The sequence below is a fragment of the Labrus bergylta genome, chromosome 4 (assembly GCF_963930695.1).
Source record: "Labrus bergylta chromosome 4, fLabBer1.1, whole genome shotgun sequence".
NCBI classification, from domain to species: Eukaryota; Metazoa; Chordata; class Actinopteri; order Labriformes; family Labridae; genus Labrus; species Labrus bergylta.
In genome coordinates this window covers 21,118,895-21,138,266 of record NC_089198.1, presented here as the reverse complement: position 1 = coordinate 21,138,266, position 19,372 = coordinate 21,118,895, and the positions used below count along the sequence as shown (strand labels likewise).

The following is a 19,372-nucleotide window of genomic DNA, read 5'->3' as shown; positions in this document are numbered from 1 at the left end:
GTCAACATTCTTTATGAGCGTACAAAAACACTGAGGTTGTGCGACTGGGTCTGGAAATGCTGGATGCTCTCTGTTGTGAAAAAACAGATCTTGAAACTGAAGTGCGACTGAGTGAGGAATCTTCAGTAAGTGAGCAGGAAGTCGGGGACATTGAGTATGCATCAATTTAAAAAAAAAAAAAAAACATTTCATTTTCTTGCAGTGAGAAGAACCTAAAAGGACACATGACTCACACAAACGCTGGGAGTCTCTCTGTTTCTCATTTATGTGCAAATACACTGATGGTTCAACATTTCCACCCTAAATGATCAAAAAAACAGAAAAGCCTGAGCCAGTTAGGAGTGATAAGAAGCCTTCCATCTGGCTCTCACAAAAGGTGCCAGCTGAGAGCAATAGTCTGCTCCACCGACATTAGAAGCATTGTTGTGATGAAAGAGGCTCTTGAATGCAGGCTCATCAGAGAAAATGTTTTCTTAACCCTTTCTGCCCACACAAACACAGACATGGAGGTGCTATTACACAAGGGAAAGATTCTTAGAACATACAACGCAATATATTTGTGTTTAGCCTTGTGTGACCAGATGTCCCCACATGCATTATAAAACAACTTTAGAGGTTGAGTAAGATGTTTGATTTCACTCGTACTGACAGAACTCAATACATTCATATAGACACATTAAAAGCAAACTTCAGCTCTCCAGAGTATTTCCTCTGCTGACAGTCAGCTGGAAGGATCTACATCAGTTTTTCTTCCTCGCAGCTTTTTTATTCCACTGTGTCCCCCGCTTTCTCTTCCCCTCTCAAAGGAGGAAGGATTATAGCAGCATCGCTCAAACCATGTCTCCTCTGAAATCCATCTATCAACTCTCTCCCTGAGTAATAATTCTGTATTCCTCCACAGTGGGAAGATCAAATATTTGTTACTGCTCACTGAAATACGTTCAAAGGTTTTTAGCAAGATGCACAATCCTCTGAGGATTTTCTTATTTCCCCCCTTCTTAAGCCAATTATATTACATCAGATCACAGGCATTTATTTTCCATTTACAGAGGATAAGCTGATTGTAGTGGGACTCCCCATGAACACACAGAAACACACTCGCACTATAGACACACTTCACCAGATACATTATAATTCAAATCTAACTAAATCACACCCACACTTAAACCTCTACATCTAGAAAGCACGTTTTCATGCAACAAAACCCCTGTCGCTGATTATTTATTACTGCAATCTTCATTATACTACCTCCTTAACCTTTATTTTTGGTCTCCTTCTTCTTCTCACTTTTTTTCTCAGGTGTGAGAGGACACGACTGGTGATACTTATTCCCAGCATGCCACTGGCACAGCAGCGTTTCAGGGCCATTGTGCCCACAACAAGCTGGATCCTGGCTCTGGCTGTGTTTCTTACTCTACAGGTAAAAATTGTTCCGACAAATTACTCTTGTCTATTTTTTTGTCCCAGGGCTTTTTAGACATTTTCATTGTTTACCTGCAATCTGCTATTTTTGGCTGCTCTGTTAATCACTTGACTCTGGGCACAACTCCACTCACAATCTCGGCCAGTTTGAGTACAGAAGTGTTTATTTGGATTACATGGACTGGCATGTTTTTTTTTAGAAATGTTTTTGATTTTCAAAAATGGTATTCTGTCATACATTAAAACCCTGCACCGAGCACAGAGTGGAAATATTTCATTCACTCAGCTCCAATGGTCAGTGTGGCTTGATCTTTCAAAATGTGCACTTAAGAAAGTCTAAAGTAAGAAAGGTGAAAGGATGTTGTAAAACACAGGGTCCTAAATTATAATCAGCTTCATCACACAGACAGAGGCTACATCTGCATGTCCCAAAAAGTTATTTCTGATGAGCTGCAGAGACATGGAATAAAGAAACTAAAGTATACTGTAGAGCTAAGTTATCTTGGTAATAATATATGATTTGGAAAAAGTAGGATTAAACTGTTATTTTATACTGTCTTGTTCGTCTTGTTCGTCTTCTAAGCTTGTATACCTGTTCTCATGTCTGTGCTTCTCCAAAAATTCCAAAACTAAAAAGGAATGAAAATTCTTGTAAATGTTGTAAAAACATTTTTTTTAAAAGCTAGAGGCAGAGTTTCTCCAAAAATGTCACAAATAAATGCAGAATATTTGTCTGTAAATTCTTACACGCATGAGTTCATGATATCAAGAAATCCAAGTGTTATTAGATCTGCACGGGCTATTTATGGTTTCAATGCTATGATAAGACATTTGATAATTCTGAGAAATGGTCTCATAAATAGGTCTCCGTTTTTTTTTTAATAGTACACTATAATGGCTTTAATTGTTTAGATATTTACAAACTTCATATATAAGACAACGATGCTTTGTATCCCATGATGTATGCCTGTATTTTCCAATTGTCCAAAATGTGTCCTCATAAAGGCACTTCCTTTTTCCTATGTTAGAAATTCTCTGAACTTTCCAACAGATAAAGTAAATCTGAAAATACTTCACAGTTTTAATATTTTGAGCAAGTATCCATCATTGTACTGTGAAAATGGCTGCGTCTGTTTCTTGGCTAGTCAGAAAATCCTTCATTTACAGTACATGTAAGTGTCAACCCCCTGGGCTCCTTACAGAAGCTTCACTTCATCATCCTCTGAACACAAGATATAAAGCACAAAAGCAACTGGAAACCCTCAAACCCTTCTTTTCTGTATTTCATATTTCATGTGTATCTCCAGGGTGCCATTCACGCTGCTCCATCAGGAGACAACAAGCTGGTTCGCACCACCAGAGTGAGGAGACAGACCCCAGGGGGAGATCAGCCACCCTCCGCCTCCTCAGCCAACCAGACACTGCGGGAGCAACCCTTGGTATTCAACCACGTCTACAACATCAATGTTCCCTTGGAGTCTCTGTGCTCTGTGGACCTGGACGCCTCTGCACCACCTGACCCAGGTGATGGTGAGGTTTTCTAATCGATCATGTTTTTGGATTTAAACTCACTGTAGCCTTCTTGTCTGCTGTCATGGAGGCACCTTTTGTTCACATAAAGACACACCATATTGCTGATTTCAGGTTCTCGTGGGGAGTTAGGCTCCAGACCGTCCATGGAGGGTCCAATAGATCCAGCCAGCTCAACAGAATACACTGAGCAGACGCTGGATGCTGACAGCCAGGTGAATGTTTTTTATTTATTATTTCTTTTCACATTTTACATTTTGTTTTACTTTAATTGACAATCAAGCATGGTGTCATGATTTGTTCTGTTTAGTTTTGTTTTTCACAGTTTAGATTTTAGGTCTCATTCTTTCCTGGTGTTTCGCTCTATGTTCTAGTGTTTCTTAATTTTTCATTCTACAATGTCTTCAGTGTTTCATGTATTTATTTTGTAGTTGTCCTCAGTGTTTCTTGTCTTGTGTTCATTCCTTCCTCTGTGTGTTTCCCTCCAGTGTGATTGTCCTCATTTTCTTCACCTGTGTCATTAGTCTCACCTGTGTTTGATTACCCCTGTGTCTATTTAGTCTCTGTGTTTGTTGCTCTCTGGGTCAGTTCATTGTCGTATGTCAGTCGTCAGTTTACTAGTGTCTCCTTGTTTTCTCATGTTGGCTTTTGATAGTAAGTTTTTGTTGTGGACTTTTGATCTTTATTTTAAATAAATCATTTTTGTTAGCTTCTGCACTTGTGTCCAGTTCCTTGTTCTTTATCCGAACTTGACACATGGTGGGTGATCAAGATTTAAGGATGAACAAAGTGAGATGTAAAGAGCCTTACTGAGTGATTTATGCAGATTGCCTTCTGTGGTAAGGAAAACAGAAAACATCTGTTTAATCACACAGACATTTACGCAGATATTTATAGTGACAAGTTGTTTAATGGAGAATTAATTAAAGTGATACTGGGCTCTGACAGTAAAATCTCACATTTCATCCATCGCAGAGAGGTGTGATTACTAAGAGTAAAAGTTTTAATAATGGATTTTTAAGATGGAAGAGCTCACAGTACTAAAACACACAGAGTGTTGTACATCCAACCTTGCACAACAACTTAATGGCAAACAGTGTTTTACATACTAATCAAAACATTAACAACAAACTAACAAGACTCCAGTACACTCTACTGCTCTTCCTGCACTCCACCATGTACAGCTGACATTTCAATAGTCATTAAATAAATGTTTTCTCAGCTTTTGATGATTTCCGTAAAACTGCAACTTTACAAATAGAATAACAATAAGTAAATACAGACAACTTAGCATGTGCTTACAAAAGGCAATTAGCAAGTCATGTCAAACAGAAGCAACTTAATGTTTCTTCTATGTATTTTCCCATTTCAACAGTTTTATAATAATTTAAATTTAGCTTACAAATAAACTCCAAGGCAGAAACGTAGACGATAACATTCAGCAGCAACACAAATCCTCTGTCTCTGTCCTCCTGACTGTTTCACTACAGCATGTGAATGACTAAAAAAGTTACAGTGGATAGCAGCAAACAACATGAACTAACTAAGACAATTTTAATGGTGTTTAATAGTCAAATATGTAAGATATTTACTAAATCAAATTATAAATGACCTGGTAAACAGCAAACCAACAGGTGTCGCAGCGAACTGGTTCAGGTTCCAGCGAGTGTATAGACTTTAGGGAGGAGGGGGCTGGGGGAGACAGCTCTCTTTAATGTTTTGAATTTGGATTGCAGTACTCATCTTAAACGCTAGGCGTCAGAGTTACATATTGCACCTTTAAGACACCCAAAACAGTTTTAACTTACAACATTATAAATAACTGACTTCCCATTAAAGTCAGCACAACTCCATTTTGCCTCTCTATGATAAGCAAGTTCAAAGAGTCATACAGGCTCACCTGCATTTCCTGCTGCTGGAGAGAGTTGGAGAATGCAGCAGTAGGGAGGTTAAGAGGTTTCTCTAAGTTTTTAATACTCTCCATTACACCATGAAAACTGCACATGGCCTCTCATGCCCCTGAGAACCAAAGTTGTTGTGTTGTAACAGGCACTTTTTTTTTGCCTACAGGGCCACAGATTAGTGTTTGATTCTTAAAAGAAAGGTTTTGTGTGAAAAATTGTAATATAAATGATTCTAATGAAGTAAATTAATGCAGATCAATATTCTTAACTAACCTTGTATTTCTCTACAGATGACTTTCACCCACCGCATCAACATCCCAAAAGCTGCATGCGGCTGTCCGACTTCAACCACAATCCAGCAGCTCGCCATCAGAGTGGAGATGCTGGAGAGAGAGGTTTCCATGCTTAGAGCTCAGTGTGGATCTGGATGCTGTGGGGAGAGTTCAGCCATGGGTGAGTTAACGTTAAAGAATGACAACGACGCATAAGGATGAAGCTGGAGGATGTTGTTTTCTATTTAAATAAGCACTTTTACCTGCAACATTTGCACAAACAGCCCCGTGTCATAAACTATTAGGCCTCTGAAAGCAATATAAAAAAAAAAAGAGCTGCAAGAAGAATAATCTAAACAGGCTGTCTCATATGTGTCAAAAAAGAAGAAAAAAATAGAGGACTAAAGGTAAAACAGGCAGGAAAAACAGTTTATAGCATGAATGAAGAGGAGACAGACGGCAGCAGAATATTGATGCTGCAGGGCGACTTTTTTCTGCTGCTCTGTCTCGGTCTAAAGAGTGTGGAGAAACCTTTGGTACTGCTAAAAATGTGCGTTCACTATTCAGGAGATGCTGCCATCAAATATGAGGGGACAAAAAAAAAGACTGGAGTTATAGGAGAAATTAGGATAATTTAGGCTAAGGATGTGCTCCATTGACACCATCATCCCGTTCAAATATTTTCTGAGAATGCTCCATCTCTACAGAGAGAGTATGGTTATCTCTAGCCATCATGATCTGAATCAGGATGAGGGAGAAAAGCTCAGCTCAGGAGAACAGAAGCTAGATGAAAATGCACAAAACGAGACCAGGGTAATAAGAGCCCGACACCTTTTGATTTTTGTGTGACTGATGGGACGCACACCGCCCAAATAATGATTTGTTTGAGCTGCAATGAAAATAGACATTTCTATTTGGACCATATTTCCACAAATATGGAAACATACTTAAACAGATCATTGCTTAAACAAATAACTATTAAACTATAAACTATTCCCATGACGACCAAAACCTCCTGTTCAAACTCATTCACATTGGTAGCAGTCAGCGCAGTGATTATTGTTAAAAATGCAGCCAAAGCTCTACTATATAAAACTACATGATGACACCATTTCAAAATGGAGCAATCAATTAGATTTTTTGTAATGATGTTCTATGAAATGCTGCATTTCAAAAATAGTAGTCGTACTAAAAATATCTCATGAACCAAGGTGTACATTTTTGCTATTTTTTCACATCAGCAAGTCAATGTGTAAAGTAAAACAACAGTTTGTCTTTCAAGCATAGAGAATGATCTGTTTCTATGGGTTTTTTTTTAGCAACATTATGTCCCTACTATTACTTTATTCAATGTATTTTCTTTCAAAGGTCGTTTAGACTTTGTCCCAGGCTGCAGCGGCCATGGCAGCTTCAGCTTCGACCTGTGTGGCTGCATCTGTGAGGAAGGTTGGGGTGGCAAAAACTGCTCCGAGCCTCGCTGTCCAGACGACTGCTCCGGCCAGGGGGTGTGCGTGGAAGGCGAGTGCGTGTGTGACCGTGACTTTGGAGGCGACAACTGCTCAGAGCCACGCTGCCCTTCAGACTGCTCGGGCCGCGGGTTGTGTATCGACGGGGAGTGTGTGTGCGAGGAGTCCTTCACCGGGGAAGACTGCATGGTTGGGAGGTGTCTCAATGACTGCTCGGACCAGGGGCTGTGCATCAACGGGACCTGCCAGTGCCGGCCCGGGTATGTGGGAGAGGACTGCTCGCTCGTCTACTGTGCCAACAACTGCAGCAAGAAGGGCGTCTGTAAGGATGGGTTCTGTGTCTGCCAGGATGGCTTTGCTGGAGACGACTGTAACTCTGGTAGGTTATTACTTTTTATCTTTCACATCAGTTCCACCATGTCGAAAAAAAAAAGTAGTTTGTCCCACATTTGTGATTTATTTTTCAGAATCATAAACTCAGATCCTGTTTTCCTTTCTAAAAGAGAGTCTGGCTAGTTACTTTTTTCCATTTATACTAAACCTTGTCTGATAATGGCAAAGTACAAAAATGATAACAGGAGTTAGTGTAGTGTGTTTATTAATACGTTTCATTGAAAATGTGATTTTCCTACGACTTGATTCACTGAGTTCTCCAACCTGCAAGTTGATTTTTAACACCTGCTGTCAGTGTGACCAAGATCAAGTTACTCAGAGCAGAAATCCAGCTTAAACAGCTTTCAGAATGACACACAGTGACCTGCACACGGTTTTATAAGAGTTCTTGGGCCGGAGCAGGTTTTCTTTTGAAATTAGAACTGCCACATTAGATGGAGTGCCTCCATTGCAGAGATTGATTTACTGGAATAGGGGCACATTTTCTGTTCACCAAGTGCTGGCACTGCTTCAGATTACAGTTCAGTGAGTATCTTATAGATTCTTATAAAGTCAACTTGATCTTTCTTTTAATGGTGTAGTTACAGAGAAAACCAATTTGTGGCTCTTGATAAAAAACATTAATAAACAGTAACATATTTACACTTAATTTACTGCGAAAGCTAAAAAAAAAAAACTAACCTTGGATTCCCTTTAAACATCAAGATTGATTTAAAGAGCATCCTAAACTCAGTTAACTGTGTAACAATTGATGTGGCGGACCCTGATCCCATCAGACCAAACTTCTGTTAGGTGGGCGGCCAGACTACCCCCTGCCACAATTAATCCAACAGGAAACTGAATTTCTCACTTGTAAGAAGACTCAATTCCTGGCCAATCATGTCTTGCAAAATACAGACATCACTTTCTATCCAACTTACACGACATGACACTTAATTCAATTCAATTCAATTTATTTAACAAGTGTCATCTCAAGACACTTTACAAAAAGCAGGTAAAATACCTTACTCTTTGTCTGTTAACATTACAAAAGAGCAGGTAAAAAGACCTTACTTATTGCTATATTACAAAGATCCGGCATATCCATCATGAGCACTTTAGCAAAGCAGCAAAAGCTACATTGATTATAGTCCAAACAAAAAATTCAGACATTACGCTTACTGCACCCCCCCCCCCCCCCCATCATTCTTTAGTGTACGTGCGGCCCTGAAAAACAATCCCCCTCTGGGTTTCAAATGCAGGTGGCGGGGGGCATGTGACTCACTGGACAGCAGAAGGTGTAACAGCATTCATTTGTCAAAAGTCACATTCACCAAGCACGTGGAGTGGGTAGGTGGGGTGCTGTCACATTAGCTACAGCTGAGACAGCCGTGCTTGCCTTTGTTCAGATTCAGCTCTCTGTACCAAAATATCAGAACCTCCTCTGCCATTTGAGGCAGCTGTCAACAAAGTGAAAGATGAGGATGGACAGAAGAGAGCGAGCAAAAGAGAGACGGGGAAGAAAAATGTTCTTACAGAGGCCTATCCCCCCTTGTTAACCTCTCTTTTAATATCTAGTGAGGGTGTCCGAATTGCTTATTTCTTTGCAATTAGAGGACAAAATAGCCAATACTTTTAGGGGATAGTTTGCTGAATACAAAACGAAGCTGTTCAATTACCAGAGACCTGTAGGGTGACAGGCTTAAGTGCTTCATGTTATCAAACACTGAAGAAGGCTGCTTGTATTTTTGCTTCAATTATTGTGGCCTATATTCTTCCCACTATGAGAAATAATGGAGGCAGTTGAATTTAAATGGGATATTTCAGGCATGGGGTAGGATACAGTATATCTCTACATGAAAATAAATCCAACCACAAAGCAGAGATCAACTTGTGCTGAAGAACGGCATGTAATCTTGACAGCAGAGGATTTCCACCATGACGTGAGCCATGACAAAGTAGAAAAGTAGGGGTGACATTTCCATGTTGATGACATAGTCTGAGCCCAGCAGCAAACTGACGTTTACATTTCTAACATAGCTTTGAATCTCAGCATTGCTCTTGAACAGGATTGTATTGCCTCATGTTATGGCTTTTTTCTGCTATATTGCATCAATCAAGTTTGACTTAACAGCAGATCAGTCAATGGTAGAAATTTTGAAAACCTGCAGTAAAAGGAGCTGTGTTTCTGTCAGGTGTATTGTAGATAGAGTTACCGTTTAGCTGTGATGGTAAAGGGTTTTGACAGACATGTGACAGTTCTATACATCACACAAGCCACTGTTAGTTTTAAACACACACCGTTACTTAAACTGACTGCCATACAGGAGTCTGATCCAAACAGAGCACACATGATTTGAGTCAATTTAGATAGATAGATAGATCAATAGGCACTTTTTGGTCATTGTATAGTTTTTCTTTACAAGACAAGGTAGTTAAGGTGGAGGGCACAAGTTGTTAAGGTGGCCGCTATAACTAAAAACTGTACGGTATAAAATGAATAAAGACTCAAATATATATTGGAGACAGTCTGTTGCCAGCTTTGTGATTCCTTTTATCTTGGATCTCTAATGTTTGGTATTATGACAGGTTACCGAGCCTGACTCACGTGGATACAGGATTGTTTCTTACAAGGTTGTGAAAACTCAAGGAAAATACGAGTTAGGAAATCAATGCTTATCAAGAGGAAAAGCAAAAAAGTTGATAAATATTCTAAATATGAATTAGTCAAATAATTTGTTTGCTATTAAATAAATAAATATGTTTATCGTACTCAACGCCTTGAGTATCAGTTGAATCACTTTGAACAAAAATGAACAGGAGAAATGCCATTACTAAAATCAGCCTGAAGGCAAGTTAGTCCTCTGATGATGCATCGACCTCCATTGTCAGACTTAGTTTTACCTTTTCAGGTTTTTGTTCAGTAGATACTGCTGTACCTGCCTATGATAGCATACTGATTAGACCCTAATGAGACTTTTAAGACTCCAGGCGAGATTCTTGAATAACCTTCAGCCCTTCTGAAACATAGGAGGTGCTGCATACCTGTGATTCGCTCTCATAATATTCAATAAGTTAAGAGGACAGAAACCTTCAACCTTTGAATGAGCTCACGGGATTTAACAAATAGCATTTTTTTTAAATGTAAATGCAGATAAGCATTTTAACACAGTAAGCTTTGAGATTGTGCAGCATCTTTACATGTGAGAGACTTGTTCAGGTTTCCCTTTGCCATATTTTCTTACATTTTGCTGATCCTGTATTACATTGCACCCTAACAGACGTGAATTAAAACGGTTTGTTATCCTGAGACCTTGTAGGCGGCCCAAGGGTAAAACTAACTTAAACTTAAATCAGATTAATGACCAAAAAAAAAAAGAGATAAAGTTACGAGCTGAAATCTGCAGCAGAGGTTGGACAGAAGCCCAATAACAAAGGTCAGAGACTCTCTTGATACTCTGGGAAATGTTGATAGGATGTCAGGTTGGACCGGTTCTGTGTGACAATTAAAATAGAATAATGTTTGGCATTCAAATTAAATGCTTGTTTATAACTTCTCACATAACAACAATAAAGTGACTTCTGTATCGGCAGTAAAGTTAGGAACCTCTTCTTCAGTGCTCACATGAGAGTCGTCACTTCAGGAGTATAAACGGCCTCATTCAGCCGCTCTCATTCTATCCCATTGATTATTGCTAATTTGTTTGATTTGTGATTGCGTTCATATTACACTCTTAATAGATTTCATACATCTAGTAAATGAATGGTGCAGGAGTTGTCCCCAGTGCAAGGTTCACTTTTTCAAAATGAGCAAACTGCACCACAGCATGAGCCCGTCTGTTTGACTGTGTGAGAGAAGTAACTGAAACGACTACTAGAGTGTCCAAAGGCTCCCCTGAGGAGGACTCAGTGCTGTGCTGTAACACAGGATGTAGAGATGATGAGTGGGTGAGAGGTTATTTATCACACCATCACACTGGCTGCTCCTTTACTCCTCTCTCTGTCTCATCCTTATTCTCTCTCATTTAACCGTCTGTCTATGTTAGATATTTTCTCTCCTGGATCAGATCTTGCCATTTTTTTTCTCTCCTGTTCGTTCTTTTCCTCAGTCCTTCAATAAATCCACCCCGTGTTTCTTTACCTAAAACTCTTCGTACCTTCTGTCTGCTCTTCTGGATGTCCTTCACCTGTCTCACCTCCTCCTCCTCATTGTTTTTGACAGTGGGGGCTGTAAACACTCTTGTTTATGCCTCCACATTTACATTCAGCACCACTTCTCAGGCTTATGGCTCGACCATCTCCACTTCAGCCCGAATGAATGACAGTGCTTCTCCCTCTTGTGGTAACACTCAGCCTCTTGTTAACACAATGACTGGCTTATTCTATGAACTGGAATGTGCATTCAAAGTGCTGTCCAACCTGTCCTCTTGGTGTGAAGATTACTGCTGTAGAGACTGTATGTAGTCAGCAAGTTAAGGGAAAAAGTAGCCTTGTTGTCTACATTACGTTTATTTTACTAGTCCTGAATTTACACATTATGCAGTACATATATTAGGGAAACATGTAAACATGCCTAAACAGCAAATAATTGAAGAGAATGGCATTACTGAAGTCGGACTATTTTTGTGGGAAGATGTTCTTTGATGTTCTGGTAAGTCTAATTTCCATCCACACTGTTTCTGAGTTTGAAGGCTCCTCAGTTACTCCGTCATGGCCCATCAGATCTTATTCCCACTGGAGAATTTGAGAGCATGATTTCATCCATGGATGGACTGCCAGGTGCTGCAGTAGCAAAGGACTTCATCCCTGCAGACAGGGAGGGTCCATTGGGAGGAGCGAAGTCCACAGTAGAAGCCATAATTGCTTTGCCAGATTCTGGGTGTGAGGAGGAGCCCACCTGATTCTGTGCATATCGAGGGATCCACCTGTGACCTGGAAACTGGCAACACTTACAGGAGCTGCTTCAGACAGAAAAGCACCTTGAGTTGTTTGCATATTTTAAGATCATTTAACAAATTGATTTCATCTCTAGAACAAATAATTTTACCAAAATATATAAAACACTTTAAAAAAGCCTGAGCATTTTGAATGTGCTGCTAAGATGCTATTTAAATATTTTTAAACAGCACTTAATGAGTGTTGATGTAAATCATCTTCACCAAAAAAACTCCACGTTAAAAACTTCACAAGAGACAAGATTAATGCAGAATTGATGGTGGTGATATAAATTGATTACCATAAAGAATTTAAGGCTGTGAAATGCATTATTAGCACCAAAAATTGCGCATCATTTGCTCCCGCTATCTGCTGTGTCTCTAGGTCTAATTCACGTATAGCGCTATTGATTTTCAGGTGCAAGCACACTAAAGAAGATTTTCGGCTAATTTTTGGGGTCTTGTTTTTGGTCTGAATGTGGAAACAAGCTATCTGCAGGATACAATATAATTTAATCTTTTAAATCAAAGCTTTCTCCCTGAAGGGAGGAGGTGGAATTGGTTTCCTGAGCACTGTAAAGTTTGCACCTCTTGTAAATACTGTGGTACAAATGGTGGTTGCATGCCATTCCCCACTCTCTCTCTCTCTCTCTCAACATTTCGCTCTCCTTTCTATAGCTGTCCTATTTAAAAAAAAAGGCCCCAAGCCCTAAAAATAATCCAGAACAAAAATATGTGAAAGAGCTATCACTACAGTTACAAGTCAGAACTATTTTGCAGTTTTCCCTCTAATGTAGGATACCCTTTTATTGGTTTGATTGACGACATTATACTACCCAGAATCCTAACACCTAAACAGTCTTACACTCCCACAAACAGAAAGGTTATCTACAATAACAGTTTATTTTTCCTTGTCTCACCAGTGGCACCGGCTATGAACCTGAAGGTACGAGGCGTGACTGATAGCACTATTGACCTGGAGTGGGAAGGTTCAATTGTGCTGACTGATTTCTTAGTGACATACACACCAAGCAGCCCTGGAGGTAAGTGTGCCTCTAATCTGGCCTTTAAGATCTAGCATAGCTGTAATATTAGTTTCAATTGATTCAAAGTGTTTTGGAAAGCATACACATATTCTATTAAGTGTACCAATGTATGCTTATTTTACCTGTCCCTCTTTCAGGTGTGCAGCTAGAGATAAGGCTTCCTGGGAACATCACTGCCTGCTCTATCTCAGGCCTAGGTGCGGGCATAGAGTACAACATCAACGTGTTTGCAGTCATTAACAACAGTATCAGCGTCCCTGCCAGCATTACTGTTTCGACCTGTAAGTGCAGTCCTTTGGGTTGTTTTGACTAAATGTTCTCGTGAGAGCCTAAAGGTTGTTCCACTAATGCCGGGTTTGGTCCATGGCCAACAGAAAATAAATGCAATACCTTAATTCAGCATCTCATAAATTGCTCAGCTTCATACAGGACTGTTAATGCATTCCCACACGGAAACAGCCATTTATGTGGATGCTTACTACACATACCTGCCTCTCTCTTTTTTTTCATACCACCTGCTCCTCCGTGCAAACCGTGCAATTTCTACCCATAACACCTGCTTTGTGTCACACAAACTCCACTATACACACAAATGCACAAACACACATTAGGTCCATACTGGGTTCTTCTTTTGTCCATTTACAAATGACCTTTAATTAATGTTCTCATCAGCAGCTCTTAGTAGCTTACATTTAAACCTACCAAACCATTTCATAAGTAAGAGTCTGATTCATTCAGCAAACAGAACATTTGAATCCTCTCTACACCAGCTGGCTACATACAGTGTGTTTCCATTAGTTCACTCTTGGCTGGATAAAAATACCCTCCATTTCACAGATAAGTGAATTTAATTTCAGTGATTGCAGAATTTAAAGTAATAAAGTCAATTTAGGGTAATATAGCTTGATGCAACCATTTTTCAGTGATGGTATGATTTGTTGGGCTGCCTTTCCTTAACTTGATTATAGAGTGTAGTATTTGATTATCTTGGAAGACTTATGAGGACGAGGCTGCCTGTGAAAAAAGTAATTTAAGCATGTTATTAAATTAAAGTATTGGCTTGTCGACGTGGCTGCACATCCAAGCTGGGAAAGTGTTTTCAGTGTTTAGTGTGAAACTGAAGTTCATGTTAGACATCTCAGTGAACAAAAATTACTTGTTTTGATTTTTTTTTTAGATGCTCAAAATCATTTGCCTTGATTATTTTAGTGCTTCATGCCTTGTTATAAAAACATACAAATAATGGAACGTAAAAGAGAGGTTTAGCATCGGGCACCTTTAGCCAGAGCTGTAGTGGTGATTTACAGACTGTGTGGGTCACTGACCAACAATAATATGTCTCTGGCTTCCTCTCAAGATTTCTCCAATCCAGATGGTTTAGTCTTCAAATCCATCACAGAGACATCAGTGGAGGTCCAGTGGCAACCGTTCTACTTTTCCTTCGATGGATGGGAGATCAGCTTCATCCCCAAGGTAGAGGAAAGCTGTGTGAACATGTAGTGTGTGTGTTTGCTGTCAGTGCAGATGACAGTGTGCAGGACAGCATTGTGGAAGATAAGTGCACTGTCCTTGTTTTTGATGAGAACAGAGGGAAACAGATGTTCTATGCTTTTAATGAATCATCCGCAAATGACTGACAAGCCCATTCTCCCTCTCATACAACATTTTCCCCCCTTGTTGACTGTAAGAGAAACTCTCGACTGAAAATAATTATTTCCAGATCTCTCTAATGCTATATGACTTTGAACATGTGTGCAGAAAAACGAAAGAAAATTAAACGGCTGGATTTTCAGTTTTCTTCTGTGTTAGTTCAACTTGAAGCCCATAACAAATTAGAGAAGCGGATTGTCTTCAGCTTATTGGCTATTAGGTGGATGAGCCAATAAACCCTTTTCCAGAAAAAGACCATTCGTAAACCATGGCAGCGACAGGTTCAGCACAAGAGCCAAAACATTTATTTTTTCTAAATCTCGCTGTAAACTCAGGATCTCTCAGCACTCTCATCTCTCACCCTCTCACAGTAATTGGATTTCTCCTTTAAGGTGTTTTCGTGGGGAGATACCCTTTAGTCCAGCATGACGTCGAGCCTCAAATCTGATGTCAAGATGCTTCTCTTTGGTGTTTGTTTCCCTCCCACTTTCAAGTCCTTAGTTTCTGATCGTAAAAAGGAGTGGGCTACCTAATTGCATTTATTCAATTTGGCCCGCCCTGTTCAGTCTTTCTGTCCAATCTTTCATGTCTCAAAGTCATGTCTTTTCTTCTTCCCATCCCCCCAAAACCTTTCCTCCTAATCCCTTTTTTTCTGACAGTTTCTTCTCTAAAGCCGAAGGTACCCTCCGTCCCTTTCTTCCTCCTTCACCTTCCTCTTCATCTCCCTCCCATCCTGTATACTTTCTTCCCTCAATCTCTCCCTGCTTTCCCCTCCCTCACTCGAGCCACAGGGGAAATCATATTATGAGTTGCCATTCCCGCCCCCTGTGGATTTAATCCAGCAATGGGGATTGTGAATTTTGACAATCTCGTAATGGAAGCAGGCATGAAAGCTTTGGCCCGTACGAACAAACACAGAACTCACTACTCTGAAAAAAAAGGAAAACAGAGAGAGAGTGAGACGGAGGGTGAGCTGGAGACCTGCCGTTAACAATGTTAGAAGCAGCGACAGTGTCATCTAACATCCCAATGTAATGCCATACTGGAGGGGTTTTTGTAGTATATACCTGCTGCAGTGTACCTTTTATTATTGGCTTTCATAATAAATCAATTAAACTGCAGAGAATGAACCAATCAGTATGTGTGCTAGTAGACCTCTAATAGTAGTTTTTTGAAACCTTTTGCTGTATTATTTCCAGTCATGTCTAGGTCATACAAACAATAACAAATATTCTCTAGCATTATTGATTAATATAATTCACATGTCGTTTTTCAGAAAGGATACCAGAGCTGTTTCAGTTTGCTAAATTCTACCTCTTAAAAGCCTTTTGTTTGACTGTCAGAAAAGCTGCTGTAGGCTCTTCTGTAATGAAGTGAATAAAATGAAATTCACAAGCACAGAAAATCACACATACCCACGCATTGAGATGAGGTTTCACTGAAGTATCTCAGCATAAGGATTCATGCTGACTAGTTATTACATTGTCAATGCTCAAGTGTCAGGATAAATGATGAGGCAAATCTGCAATATTTTCTTAACAAATTTTGTCCTTTGTGCATGAGAATTGTGCCTCAAATTAAACCAAAATGCAGCTCCTACGACTCTCTGCAGCACATTGTTAGCAATCGTAATCCAATGTATGAAAGAAAAATATCAATAGTGTTAAGAATAAAACTCTAATCATTAAGAAGTCTCAATAATAATATAAATATCAATGAAACATTAACCATCCCATCTCTTCTTTTATCTACGACACTAAAAAAACATATTTAAAATGTCTCCACAAATGTCCCACCCTTACTGCCAATCGTTTTATTGGAACTTTATACTGAAAGAACAATTTGTATGAAATGTAAAGGATGAAGGATCACAAGAGAAAGTGTTTCAATCGTTTACTAATCCAATCCTCTGTTTTGACAATGTACTTAATGTATAATACTAGATGCAGAGAACTGATATATTTTTATACCAGTATTATTTTTTTCCAATCAAAGTTATCAGGCCAAGCAAAAATAGTTATTATTTCACACTTTACACACACTTTATTTTTTTGTATGAAAAATTTGCAAAATATATCATTAAAAATCAAATTTTACCGCATCAGAATCGCAGCACATCTATAATGAAAATATTATTTCCATCCTATGAACCGTGAGAGGATCAAATACAGCTGTATAGTACCTCCACAAGAACAAAAAAAAGCTCTTTTGTCTTTATCTCAGCGACCTTGTCTGCTGATAGAGTGATGACTAATTATGAGCAAACTGACACATCAGATGGGAGCAGAAATATACTGTTATGGTGATTCATTGTGAATAATTAAGCATTGCCTTCATTCCACTGAATTATTATTGAGATTGAACACCAATTGATATTGGAACATAACTGTTATGTTTTACTGCAGCCCACCGTGGTAATTTAGTCGAGGTGATTAAATGGATTACATCTCTAATTACAATTTTAATGCAGGAAAGTAGCAAGCTGTTGTATGTTCTGTTGTAATATGAGCCTTTGTAGCGCAGGCTTTTGAGAATCTTGCAGCAGCAGTAGGTGTAACATCTGTCTGTTGGCAAGAAGTACATGTGCAACACTGGCTCTCTGAGAACAGCTGGGAATAGTGGCGGCTCCATATGGATGAGCGAAGGGCCTTTTGAAATGAGGAGTGCTGCCTCTGCAGAAAAAGACCCATGAAATATCACTGAAACATTCAAAGCCATTTCTGCTCAGCAAACATGGTTTTGAAGTTTAATGTGAAAAACCGACAGTAAGGCTTACAGATTAGACCAAAAAATGCCTGCACACAGTTCAGAAAGTATCCTGCATTCAGTTTAGCTGCAGGAGTCATTGTATTTGTGTTATTTTTAAGGAGAGTCTTTATTCATTACATCCAAGATGTTCACTGACAGAAAAGTTTAGCCGACATAGAAGCTGACAGTTACTTAAATTATACAAACGATCATTGTGCAAAATGATCTTAGTTCAGTCTCTTAATACCATAACTTAACACTGTTTTCTTTTCTCTCCAGGATAACGACGGTGGGATGACTGCACAGCTGCCCAGCACCATCACTTATTTTGTGCAGACCGGTTTGAGACCAGGAGAGGAGTACACCGTGAACCTGGTGGCACTGCGAGACGTGGGCCGAAGCCAGCCGTTCACTGCTACTGTCACAACATGTATGTATTAATGTTAGAGTTTCACGTTAAGCCTTTAGCTTTAACCTTGGCAGTGGGATATGATGTCATAAGTCTGATAAATAAATGAAGTACAAACACATTTAATTCTCTGAACAATCGTAATCAGAGTGAAAGTAGTTCTACAGTTAATTGTTGAATTACTATTCCTGTTTTCAATACTGCACATGGGAAGAAAGCAAGCCCGTCTGCAAGGACAAAACAAGAATGTGTCCTTTATACTCTTACTCAGAGCAAAACATCCCTCATAAACACACAGATTTTAAATAATTTTAAATTAGAAAACTTGTTTTTACCCATCAAACATATTGGTTTGTTTTTGTCTGTCCTCGCCGCTTTAGAGTGGATTTTGTTGTCAAAGAACAACAATAAACAACAATAAATCAAATATCAATAAATAAGAATCTAAGTTGCACTACAACATCTCTTATTATTTACTAAATCACTCAGTCAATGTAACCCAGGGTAACATCTTAAATTTTGTGTGTTTTTCTAACCATAGTCCACTTCTGATTTCTATTACCATGAGCACATTTCAGAGAAAGTCAGACAGTTCTTATAATTGAGAAGCTGGAATAAACAAATGTTCGGCATTTTTACTTGATAAAAAGGGATACCTGATTAAGAAATAATTGTAACTGTCAGCAATTAATTTTCTCTCAGTCAGCCAATAAATCATTTTGAATGACTTGCCACACACACACACACACACACACACACACACACAGCTCTAATATCTGGACGCAAGCAGTGTCACCTTGACACATTTGTTTGTCTGCCACCCATTTATGTACCTGTTGTAAACCTCAGTGAGGTATTATCCCCACTCCTCATCCAGCTGACACTGCTTGGACAGCTGTAATAGATCCAATCCAAACCTCGTCCTTAACAATATAAGCTCTGATGTCTGCAGTCAAAACACCATCAATTTCTTGTCAAGTCTTTATACATTTCGTAGGTTGTAATTAAGTATCGATAAATAATTCATGGTACTCATTAATTTTTCATGGCGACCCACTGCAGGACACCTTATTGGATAAAGAAAGAGGAAAAGACAGATTTGAAGTTGCTCAATTATTCATAAGAAAGATTTATCCTTCCTTGGAGACGGAGGGAACAGGATGAGGAGTGGGAGGAAAAAAGCCGACGGAAAGGACAGCTGATGTGTGAACTGGTTAACAGCAACCGTCTACCTCAAGATGCTTTCTGAGTGGAGACCCAAGGGGCCAATTTTAAATACATCAATAATAAGGGTGGTCCTGCAATAGATCAAACGTTTGTTCTGGGATTTATTTAGATCTCAAAAGCTTCAAAAAGTCTTCAAAGGACAGTATGGTCCTTTTCTTAGTGTGGGGAATGTGTCATTTACATAATTTCCCTCTTGGGTGATCCATACTGAACAATTATGCTATCACAGCAGAGTATGGTGCTTTTGAATAAAGCAAGAGCTGTACATTAGACTAACATTGTGTTTTATGATATCTGTTCCTTACAAAGTGATTTGTCAATGAAATGGTCCAATAGTTAAAATATTTACTGAATTAAATCATAAAATGAACATACCATATCATCGACCCATT

The 19,372-nt window shown here is 39.2% G+C and overlaps 1 protein-coding gene across 4 annotated transcripts in view; it reads left to right on the top strand.

The window, feature by feature from the left end:
* tnr (tenascin R (restrictin, janusin)) overlaps window positions 1-19,372 on the top strand; it is a 161,962-nt gene that overhangs the window by 91,530 nt on the left and 51,060 nt on the right. For 3 of the 4 annotated variants that reach the window (XM_020643727.3, XM_065954040.1, XM_065954042.1), the window contains exons 4-12: window positions 1,300-1,420; window positions 2,730-2,952; window positions 3,067-3,167; window positions 5,147-5,309; window positions 6,497-6,973; window positions 12,824-12,943; window positions 13,084-13,227; window positions 14,304-14,419; window positions 17,624-17,774. In XM_020643727.3, the coding sequence (XP_020499383.1) occupies window positions 1,337-1,420; window positions 2,730-2,952; window positions 3,067-3,167; window positions 5,147-5,309; window positions 6,497-6,973; window positions 12,824-12,943; window positions 13,084-13,227; window positions 14,304-14,419; window positions 17,624-17,774 (1,579 nt within the window). In that variant the 5' untranslated portion in view covers window positions 1,300-1,336. The remainder of the gene's footprint in view (window positions 1-1,299; window positions 1,421-2,729; window positions 2,953-3,066; window positions 3,168-5,146; window positions 5,310-6,496; window positions 6,974-12,823; window positions 12,944-13,083; window positions 13,228-14,303; window positions 14,420-17,623; window positions 17,775-19,372) is intronic. The other variant, XM_065954041.1, reaches the window with a different exon arrangement.